The following is an 11,757-nucleotide window of genomic DNA, read 5'->3' as shown; positions in this document are numbered from 1 at the left end:
AGAGTTCGTGGAAGATTATGAAGGGTGCTACGGTCATAGCTGGCACAAAATCTAGAACCTTATACACCACTGCAGGGTGTATGATCATAGCTGTTGCTGCTGAGAGTGCTTCAAATTCAAGTCTATGGCACAATAGATTTGGACATATGAGTGTGAAAGAAATGAAGATGCTGGCTGCGAAAGGAGTTTTAGAAGGTCTGAAATCTGTTGATGTGGGTCGTTGTGAGAACTGCGTTATGAGCAAGCAGAAATGAGTTAGCTTCACAAGGACTGCCAGAGAATTGAAGAAAGTGGGAGTTGAGCTTGAGTTGCAGGGAAACTCACCTAGTGATGTTGTAGCAGATACTCATGAAACTCTTGAGACTACTCTTGAGGAACCAGATGTGAAGCAAGGTTCCAAGACCACGAAGCATGTGGGAGTTGAGCTTGAGTTGCAGGAAAACTCACCTAGTGATGTAGCAAATACTCATGAAACTTCGGAGACTATTGCTGAGGAATCAGAGGTGGAGCAAGGTTCCAAGACCACAAAGCAAGTGGGAGTTGAGCTTGAGTTGTAGGGAAACTCACCTAGTGATGTTGTAGTAGATACTCATGAAACTCCTGAGACTACTGTTGAGGAACCAGATGTGGAGCAAGGTTCCAAGACAACGAAGCAAGTGGGAGTTGAGGTTGAGTTGCGGAAAAAAATCACCTAGTGATGTTGTAGCAGATACTCAAGAAACTCCTGAGACTATTGCAGACGAACCAGCGGTAGAGCAAGTGACACCTGAACTGGTGTTGAGAAGATCATCCAGTACTATCAGAGTACAAGATATGTATGTACCTTCATTACACTATCTGTTGCTAATGAAAGGGAACCAGAGCCCTTTGATAAGGCCCTATAGTTGGAGGTTACAACCAAGTTGGGAGCAAACCATGGATGATGAGATGTCTAGGCTTAAAAAATGCATTGTACTGAGGCTGAGTACGTGGCAATAAGGGAAGATGAAAAGAAGACCATGTGGATGACTGACTATTTGGAAGAATTGGGCAAGAAGCAGCACGAAAAAAATTCTTTATGGAGATAGTCAGAGTGCCATACAGTTGGTGAGAAACCAGGTCTATCATTTTAAGACAAAACACAGAAAGCGATACCATTTCACTCGCAGGTTAGTGGAAGATGGTGATGTGTTTGGAGAAGATAAAGGGTGCAAAGAATCCAACAAACATGTTGACAAAATGTGTTGATGTTGGAATATTGAGGTTGTGCAAATCGATTGGTATAGTGTAGTGAAGATGTTCATGATCATTTGAGAATGAAATTCTTGGTTGGGTTCAGTCTGGGAGAATTGTTAGGCTATGGAGCCTGATGCTTATTTATAGTTTAGTCAACGATTATACATAGTAATAGTAAAGCTATATATGACAAATGACATGTAAAGTAAATTGTCACAAATAGTAAATAGCTATGTATAGTAAAAAGCTAGCTATACATAGTAGATAGTTATATATAATAGATGATTATATCTGCTAAACCTAAGCTAAACCATATATATGTTCCCTCAGACATAGCTTTGAAAATGTAATTCTCTATATTTTTCTTGCTGTACATATCTGAAGTCATTAATATAAATCATTTTGCTAGAGTTCTCCTTCTCTATCTTGTTCTTTGTGTTCATCTAGATCGAGTGTGTGTATTGTCGTGTGATCCTAACAGTTAGTTAGTAATTTGGAGCATGTCTAGACCTTGAGCTTGGATATGACTTCTTGTATTGTTTTTAGGTACTAAACCTCAGAAGTTGCCATGTCATGCATCCTATTTTAGCCCCCGAAAACTCTTCCAAAGGAACCCATAATTTTCTCCCCATGAGTGCATAGGTGGCGACGTCATAATCGTGGCATCTTGCTAGCAGAACGTGATGCAGTGGGAGAGTTTCTTAGAACACCAGAACCTTAATTATTATGATTTTCAATTCTTTTTGTTGGCTACATCTTAAAAATAGGAGTTAAAACACTAATAAATTTCTTAAACTCAAGTCAACTACTAACTATTCTTCCAAATAAAAAAATTAACAATCTTTTTAAACACATTATCCTAAAATTATTTCAAATTAATAATTTGTTTTTCAAAGTCAAACAGTTGACTTGCTTAAACGACAAGAGAGTGATGAGAGAGAGAGAGGAGAAATTGGGAGAAAAATGGTGAATTGAAAGAGAGTGATGGGGATGTGACTGAAAAGACGGACGGCGACACCATTGATGAAACTCAAAAAAAAAAACAAAAACAAAATTAAAGTTTTAAAAACTTATTAATAAACCATGAAATTTAAGGAAATAAATTTACGAAAATTATGAAAATGGGTTAAATGAAAAAGGAAGAGCCGCCATCCATCCGACCACGAGACCACCTAGGCACACCGCAGCAACCATAAAATGCATTTATTATTAACAAAAATTAATATGTATTTTTATTTTTTATAATTTAAAATATGTATTTTCAAGAAATAAAATGCAATTACAATAAGAGCACGATAGCAAGAAATAAGGGGAACGCACGCGTCCCACTACGCAACATTCTTGCAATCAATTATTTTATTTTTTTAATTAAGGAAACAAAAATTCCAAAATTGGGTAAAATCCCAAGGCCGTGACCGCGACTGCTACCGGACACTCTCTAAACTACATACAGACAAATTCCATTCTGCTCATTTTCTTCTCCTTCTTCTTCTTCCATTTCTGATTCTTTCTGCTGTTTTCATTCCACCAAACTCCATAGCTACTCCTCTTCTATCTCCTTCCCAACTGGGTCTCTTTCCCCTTTTACCTTCCTTTTCGGGGACCCCAATTAAATGGGTATTGGGTTGTTGTTGTTGTTGTTGTTGTTCTTCTTCTTCTTCTTCTATTCGAGACCTTTCCCCTTTTCCAAACCTCCTTATATTCCTTGCTTTCCCTCTGAATATTCATCAAATTCACTACAAACCTCAGTTTCAAGTAGAGAATTCTGAAAACCAAATTAGGGAATCGCCTTTTTTCCCCCCTTTTGCTTTCATCTCTGCATGCTTCACGATTTTGGATCAAAATGATCAAGGCCTTCGCTTCTGTAATCTCTCTCACCTCTTTTTGTGCTTGTTTTGTTTAACCCTTTTGGCTTATGTCTGTTTATGTTGCTCTCGTTTCATGATTTGTCTCCGTCTTCATTTTCTTTTGGTGCTCTGTGCTGCTTTAACATTGTGATGCTTCTCTTTTGAGATTTGGAATTTTAAGTTTATGGGTTGTGGTTATTTTGCTAGGAAACAGAGGGAAATTGGCTGTTTGATTCATTTTTCAGAATAGCTTTATTATTGTTTTAATCTTTCAAATGGATTGTGGATAGTTCTCCGTCCCTTTCCATGGCTCTATATCAAATAGAGAGCTCTTATCATTATGGTTTTTTGTTTACATAATTTGATTGTAATTGGTCTTTTTATAACTCGTTTTCCATGCTTCAGAGTTTCGTGCCATCGGAGTCGAAGAATAGATTACGCCTCTGTACCTTCTTCATTGCCATATTCCTTGGTGCTGGAGCTTATTTCATAGCAAGTGAATTCATTACAAAGGTAGAAATCGAAACATATCTTTCTGAAGTTCCTATAGCTTCCTGTTGCATAGTGATGATAGTAGCAATATATCTTAGAGATTAAGTTTATGGGTTTGAAGTGTCCATGTTTATTCATGGCACTAAGATTAAGTTAATCATATTTGAAAATGAAGGATTAGAAGAATTGGCTTTCTGTACAGCTTACAAAATTTTGTATTCTGCATCCCAAGTATTGGCTTTGCAGTTTACCGTGCGCTCACTGTCTATGATGTTCATTGGTGGTATCCCTTATATTTCTTGAATCTAGGCCCTAGATTGCTTAGTGGTTAAGTGTGAGATCGAACGAAGCATTCTTTACAAGGGTGTGGAAACCTCTCCCTAGCGGACGTGTTTTAGTACCTTGTGGGGAAGCCCGGGAGGGAAAGTTCAAAGAGGACAATATGTGTTAGCGGTGGGCTTGGATTGTTACAAATGGTATCAGAGCCCGAGATTGAGCGGTGTGCCAGCGAGGACGCTGGGACCCCAAGAGGGGTGGATTATAAGATCTCATATTGGTTGGAGAGGGGAATGAAGCATTCCTTATAAGGATGTGGAAACTTCTCCCTAGTAGACGCGTTTTAAAAACCTGAAGGGGAAGCCCGAAAGGGAAAGCCCAAAGAGGACAATATCTGCTAGCGGTGGGCTTTGACTCTTACATTAAGTACAATTCGAATTAACAATAGTTCTCAACTCTTACAAGAAGGGTTATGATGTATATGTGGTTGTTAAACTTCTTCCACTTGATTTATTTGGGTTAATATTCATTGTATGAACTTCAAGCGTTCATCTTACTGGGTGTTATTATGCCCAGCAGTATTTTTCTTATGTAGATTGTAACGGGCTTGTCAGAACAGAACATCATATATCATCGTGCATCCAAATCACATGTCGATACAATTCATCACTCAAAATGACCGAAACGAGTCAATGATAGGATATTTGATAAACTTGCAGGAAATGTTTAGATGGGAGGCATTTTATCCTGCCCGAAATGTAAAGTCCAGCACGTGCAAGGTTTGTCTAGTAAAATCCCGAGTTCTTTTTATGGTTTCTCATTGTATTTGTTCTAGTTTGTTGTTAGGTGTTATAAATCTCTTTTCTCTCGCCTCATCCTCCTTCCTACGCAGAATCGATGCAGACCTCCTGGGAGTGAGTCTTTGCCAGAAGGAATCATTACTAAAACATCTAACTTCGAATTTCATCCTCTATGGGGTTCAAGTGTACAAAATGTAAGTGATGCACCGATTGAAATGTTGCTCGCCTATACGCTGAATACAACGAATTTTTCTTTTTCAATAGAGTGTTCAGCTCATTCGAGTATAGTTGAAAGTAAAAATTTCAGTTTTCATGATGTTTTAGTATATGATATTAGGTAACTACTTTCTTTGAATCGTGTACGTGGCTTGATACTCCGACTATTTTACTTATATACAACTTAGCTAATGAATTCACGAAATCGCTAGATAAAAACGGAACATATTATGCATTGCCCTTAAGTGACAATACTCTTTGTGCCAGAAAATGCTGAAGATGTCTAAGAACTTGTTAGCTATTGCTGTTGGAATCAAACAAAGACGTGTAGTGTCGAAAATTGTCGAAAAGGTTGTCATCTAAAGCCCTTATTCTTCACTACACTTTTTAGCGATCTGTTTGTTTTTGAATATGTAGTTTTCATTCTCAGTTCCCTCGAGACGATTTTGACGTGATTCTTTTTCATTACGATGGTGTTGTGGATGAATGGAGGGATTTCGCATGGAGTTCTCGTGCACTACATGTCTCTGCATTGAATCAGACAAAATGGTAATGCTTATTTGACCCCAAGAGTTGTCTGAAATTGCTGATCGTGTGTATCATTTGGACTCGAAGTTGCTTCTTTACTCTTTAAATTCGAAACATAATTGGAAAAAACTGGCTTATGGCGTAGGTGGTTCGCCAAGCGTTTCTTGCATCCAGATATTGTTGCTGAATATAATTATATCTTTCTTTGGGATGAGGACCTTGGCGTCGAGAATTTTAACCCGAAACGGTAGGTATTATTTTCCTTTTCATGATTATTGAGTTCAAACCTGCAAATGCGTAGTTTATTGTTTATTTACCGCCTTTTTTCCCCCACAAGAGCTTAGCTCAATTGGCATAAAGTACGTATTCTCAACCAAAAGATTAGAAGTTTGTATCGCCCATCTTGCATATTGTTGAACTAAAAAAAAAACGCTTTTGATCATTGAACATATAAGTAATAAGTTAGCTCGTGGACTTTATTATGTAACAATTTGGTCGTTGTACTCCAAAGTATAGTATGTAACGACTTAGTTTTCTTTTCTTCATCTAAAACTGGGTCAGATATGTATCAATCCTCAAGGAGGAGGGGCTTGAGATATCACAACCAGCTCTCGATCCAGTTAAGTCCAAGGTGCACCAGCTGCTTACTGCACGCAAAACCGGATCGAAAGTACACAGGTTAGTTTTACACGGGTTTTTTGTAACTGATGTGGGATCTCACATCCCTAATGGTTGAGTTGAATTTTTGAGCTAGCCTCTTGTCAGTTCTACAAAGTTTACTTGAATGGAATATCGATTTTAGGTGTTAGAGCTCCGATAAACGCTATAATGATGTTTTGTCACCTTCGAAATTGAGCTACATTGTTTCCCATTAATCTGTCACATCTACTGATATGTAATAAAAGTTTCCTTTTCTCGAATTTTATTGATATCTTCAAACAGAAGGTTTTATAACTTCAAGGGCAGTGGACGGTGCAACGCTAATAGCACGGCTCCTCCATGCACAGGGTAAAAAGATTATCGATTCTTTTGATCACGGACTTTACTATTTTTTTCCTTTCTGATGTTGGATTCAAACACAGGTTGTTAAATTGTATATGTTTTATAAATTTGATGTAGATGGGTAGAAATGATGGCTCCTGTGTTCTCCAGGGCAGCATGGAGATGCACATGGTATATGATTCAGGTAACAACTACTATTGAAGTGAGATTCAAATTATACATCTCAAAAGTAGGAATATAAACGATCGTAAAACTAGATTAGTTGTGAGATCCCACATCGGTTGGGAGGAGAACAGAACATTCTTTATAAGGGTGTGAAAACCTCTTCTTGGTAGATAGCGTTTTAAAAACTTTGAGGGGAAGCTCGAAAAGGGTAAGCCCAAATAGGACAATATCGGCTAATGGTGGGTTTGGGCAGTTACAAATGGTATCAGAGTTAGAAATTGGGCGATGTGCCAGCAAGGAGGTTGAGCCCTAAAGGGGTGGACACGAGGCGATGTGCAACAAGGACGTTGGGTCCCGAAGGGGGTGGATTAGGGGGTGCCACATCGATTGGGGAAGGGAACGAGTGACAGCATCTCGCTGGGCCCTGAAAGGGGGTGAATTGTGAGATCCACATCCGTTGGAGAGGAGAACGAAACATTCTTTAAAAGGAGGAAAACCTCTTCCTAGCAAACGCGTTTTAAAAACCTTGAGGGGAAACCCAAAAGGAAAAGCCCAAAGAAGACAATATCGGCTAACGTGGGCTTGGATCATTACACTAGTCTTCTGTTTATATTTAGTCCATTTTCTTACAATACAACAAAAGTTTCAACTCACTCGTGATATCGATATCAAACGGACGTGTGAATACTGTGGTAATATTGTGATGGGACAGAATTTTAATGCCAAAATACTTGGCTATTGCTCTCTTTGCTTTACAGAATGACTTGATCCATGCATGGGGCTTAGATCGACAGCTTGGCTATTGTGCACAAGTAACTTCCATACTCCACCATTACTTTTGCTTTGCTAGTAAGCCACTAGTTTCTTGTAGAGTTTGTGATTATGGATTCTCTTTTAGGGTGACCGAACACAAAAAGTTGGCGTTGTCGATGCCGAATACATCGTTCATCTAGGTCTGCCCACGCTCGGTGCTTCCCATGACAATGTGGTAAAGTTTTGCAGTCACAATCCTATGAATTTACGACTTCAAATGGTCATTTGTTGCACTTCCTTTTCTATGAATTTACGACTTCAAACGGTCATTTTGTTCAATTCTTGCAGGAACCCAAAATGGATAATCGAGTTAAAGTAAGTTACTACGATCGATCCAAGTATTTATTTCCCGAATGGATCGTTCATTGTTTGTAATGTATCCTAATATGTGTAGGTGAGGATGCAATCTTCCTTAGAAATGCAGGTCTTCAAGGAACGATGGACGGACGCTGCAAAGAAGGACAAGTGTTGGATTGACCGGTATCGGTAGTTACCGAAATCGTTTAATGTTTCATCTTAAAGAATAAAACTGGAAGTGAAGGTGTTCCAGTCTTTCAGTAACAGAGCTCAAACACAGCCTGAGCATGCAGCTGCTTAGCTAAGATTCTAGTTGTCTCACAACAATTTATACCCAACAAATTCAAATTAACCAAGAACGAGGCTTTTCATTGGATACAACTCACTTTCTTTTACTGTATACAAAATCATGTCTTCCATAATTTTTTTTTTTTTTTTTTTTTTTTTTTTTTTTTTTTTTTTTTTTTTTTTTGGGTTGGTTGTAAATGCATTATAGTCTTTCGAGAAAATTAAGGTTTGGAATTTAGGTGTTTGTAAAAGTTTCCATGTAATTTGAATAAATGTAAACTTTCTTTTACTTGGGACAATGATTTTTGGACATTTTTAGGGTAAATCTTGGTGTTCGTTAGCTCATGATTCGGCGATTGGTGGAGTTTGGTTGTCGGACGGGAAGTGCACGGTGTCACAATTGCATTCTTCTTTTGGCAGCGGGACAATGATTGTGCAATACTTGTTCTAACGTAGTAAATAAGCTACGTGTGAAAATCAAACTTTACGGACAATCTCGATGTAAGGTAGATACTTAAATCACATTTTGAGAGAGAATGTTTTTATAAACATGAGTGAGAAAATAAGGTGAAAATAGTTTGACGCACGGTGGTTTAACGTATATTATTTAATAGTATATTTAAAATTAATTTTATTAGATAGTTTATAGTAATAATTAATTTTAAATTAAAAGCTAACTTTATTACATAACAATTATAATGTGGGTGTAATTCTTTTTCATTAACATTTATACAAATATTATTTTTTCAATAATTATAATTAATTATTTAATTGAAATTATTTATAATCAATCAATTTATTTCTATTTGTTGAAATTAATTTTATTAATTCATTCAATAATGTACCAAAATAATATGTTTTAAGATTAATTTCATAAAATATTAATTTATCATGTAATATAAATTTAATGAATTAATTACAAATTATTCATTTATGGTAAGAATAATTATTACCATTAATTATTCGGATGTACTACCATATATGTTATTACCATAACAAGATTGAAATGCTTTAGAATATTCTATTTTTTGTAACGTTCACCGCTTTAATATATAGCTTTTTTATTTCTATAATTTTAAAGTCATTTTACCTATATTTAATTATCAAAATGATATTTGATTTTTAAAATATTTTATGTGATATGAACCGAGAAATCAATCATGCAATATACTTAAATGAAGATACGAAGAAAATGTTGTTAAAATTATCCAAACATATTTCAAACAAGTGTTTTTGCAATTCTATATAGTTTAGGTTGCATGTAGAATCATTCAAGCTTGACATAATCAATCTTGCTTGTGGAGTGATTCAAATCTCAAACAAGTATTCTTGTCTTGAGATATTTGATCAATAAGAATCATTCAAGCTAGATATGATTGATCTCACTTGTGGAGTAATTCGAATCTCAAACAAGTGTTTTTGGCTTGAGGTACTCGATCGACAAGGTAATCCAAATCTTACTCCCCTTGTGTTGATTCCATATCTTTGTTAATGCGAGGTAAAGTTGACATTTTTTTAGCTATCAACTACATAAAAAAAAATTGTCAACTTTACACTATTTGTTGACATTCTATACTAGGAACCATGAACCTTCATAATGGTACTATATGGTCTACTTTGAGGATAAGCTCTAGTGGTTTTACTTTTGGTTTCTCCAAATAATCTCATGGCAACAGAGATACTGTCTCTGACTTATATGCCTATGATCTTCCTTCTAATTAGCCAATGTGAGACTCCAACAATACTCAAGGATCCTCTTTTCAAACAAAATATAGCATTGAACCTCCCTTAAGGCTACCTTCTCTATAACCCCTCGAATAAAATGTACCATTTGTTCGACATCTAAGTTACTATGACTATACTTTCATAACTCACAATTTCTTTGTTCGATACTTGAGAATTCTACTGACATGACAAAATTAAGATAATGACATGGGTATATAAGTCAGGACACGATTTCCATTAGTACGAGGCCTTTTGAGAAAACGAGAGTTTACACTCAAGGTGAACAATATCATACCATTGTGGAGGCCTGTTGTTCCTGACATGGTATCAGAGTATAAGCTAATAACTACTAACAATTTTCCTAAACAAAACACTAACCATTTTTGTGATTAACTTGCTCCACAAGTTGATAACCACTAATAATTATGCTAAACTTGCTCCACCAATAACTTCTTTTACTAAGCAAACCTTATTGACCCACATTCTCTCTCGTAAGTTTGACTTTACTTGAGATTCTTTGCTCTGAGGAACTCCTACATCTCTGCAAATTTGACCTTTGTTAGGGTCTTAGGAGAGTATTTGTACGTTGCTCTCTAGTGTCAGCTTTACTTGGTTTGTGATCAACTCCATCTTCTTAAAAAAAAAACAATTCAATTCTCCAACATGCAATTTCTTCCATTCCTTTCTTATGCATAGGAACTTCATTATGAAAATTGCATGTAGAAACTTCTTGTAAGGTATTCCTCTATCTTTCAACCCCGCTTTCCACTAATACAAGTTTTTTAGAATTTTTCGGGACACCATTCGTCTCAAGCAAGTTGGATGAATGGGTATTCAATAGAAAGTGCCTGAATAAGTTGGTAATTGTGCCTCTAGTCCTCTTTGGTTGACATGACAAGTTTGATGTCCTATTTTTCTTATGCTTTCGTGGCCTTCCTTTAGGCCTCATTAGTTAAGATGTTAAGTCTAATGAAGCACATCAACTAATAGGTTGCTCGTCGCCGACTGAAATAACCTTCAGTTTCTTCTTAACTCTGTTTTTCGATTTCTTCTTCTCCCAATTCACTAGTTTCTTCTTCCCTTTCTTGCTGCTAATGCCAAAGGAGGCTTTTGAAAAATGTTGATAGTCTTTCATTAGTATCTTATACCGATAGTTTTGCAACTGTTTTACTTTCATCAACAAGGCTCTGTTTCTATCGAACATCTTAAGGAACCACCCGACTAACTTTACTCTTCTGCCTTCTTCTGTCATTTTACCAAGACTACTAATATTACTCTTCAAGCTTGGGATGTAATATACCTTAGTCAATCTCTATTCTTGCATCAGAATAAGATGAATTTTTTTCCTTGGTTTAGTACAATTGATTGGTTGCCAAACTTCATATTTTTAATGAGCTTCTCATCAAGCTTCTTGAACTTTACTTGATCTTCGGTCACGTGGTTGCTTCCTCTGTTGTCTAGGTATCACATATTGGTCTCCACTCGATCTTCTCCATCTGCGAGGAGGTTCACCATAACCTTCTCTTCATTGAGCATCAAGAGGTTAGGCATCTTCTCGACCAACATTAGTGCAGGCTCTTTGTCATGCATGAATGTGAGGTTTGCCTCTTCATTGTGTTCCTTGTTCCACCACCCCACCATATAATGCCCGTATTTTCCAAGAGTAATACTTGATCATACATTGCTCTTCCAGGGGTTGACATCGTCATGAGTTTGTGAGATATCATCACGACCTTCTCTGTGGCCACGGCCACAACCTCTACTTTCCTTATTGTGGTTGCCACGTCCCTTCGTAACTGAAAAAGAAAAATCAGTCGCATCTTTCTTTTTCGTCCACATGAGCCACTCCTCGTATGTGAGTAAGAGGTGTTTCTCCTCCTCTTTTGCGTCGTTGTCACGAAGTCTCTTCTCAACCTTAATTTCAACTTTCCCAGTTCCTTCTAAATGGCTTGCTTTCTTCTTTTAACTAGATTGATAGTTTCATCAATGTAATGTATTACTGTGACCTCCTAGTCTCATCCTCTAAATCTTGCTTGAGTTTCTGACTATTGACCTCTTTGCTTATATAACCTCAAAACTTCATTTGAATATTT

The 11,757-nt window shown here is 36.8% G+C and overlaps 1 protein-coding gene across 1 annotated transcript; it reads left to right on the top strand.

Moving 5' to 3' along the window:
- The first annotated feature begins 2,639 nt into the window (after positions 1 to 2,639).
- LOC111793051 (uncharacterized) lies at positions 2,640 to 8,264 on the top strand. The gene is made up of 14 exons (XM_023674748.2): positions 2,640 to 3,079; positions 3,468 to 3,575; positions 4,550 to 4,609; positions 4,723 to 4,824; positions 5,114 to 5,197; positions 5,277 to 5,395; positions 5,520 to 5,621; positions 5,936 to 6,052; positions 6,317 to 6,382; positions 6,494 to 6,560; positions 7,300 to 7,353; positions 7,440 to 7,529; positions 7,643 to 7,669; positions 7,749 to 8,264. Exons 1-14 carry the CDS (start codon positions 3,059 to 3,061, stop codon positions 7,842 to 7,844), a joined length of 1,113 nt encoding a protein of 370 aa, XP_023530516.1. The 5' UTR covers positions 2,640 to 3,058; the 3' UTR covers positions 7,845 to 8,264.
- The last annotated feature ends 3,493 nt before the right edge of the window (positions 8,265 to 11,757 follow it).

The sequence above is a fragment of the Cucurbita pepo genome, chromosome 1 (genome assembly GCF_057944985.1).
Source record: "Cucurbita pepo subsp. pepo isolate OVF chromosome 1, ASM5794498v1, whole genome shotgun sequence".
Lineage (NCBI taxonomy): Eukaryota > Viridiplantae > Streptophyta > Magnoliopsida > Cucurbitales > Cucurbitaceae > Cucurbita > Cucurbita pepo.
The sequence above is the reverse complement of the archived record's forward strand: the minus strand, read 5'-3'. Positions and strand labels throughout refer to the sequence as shown.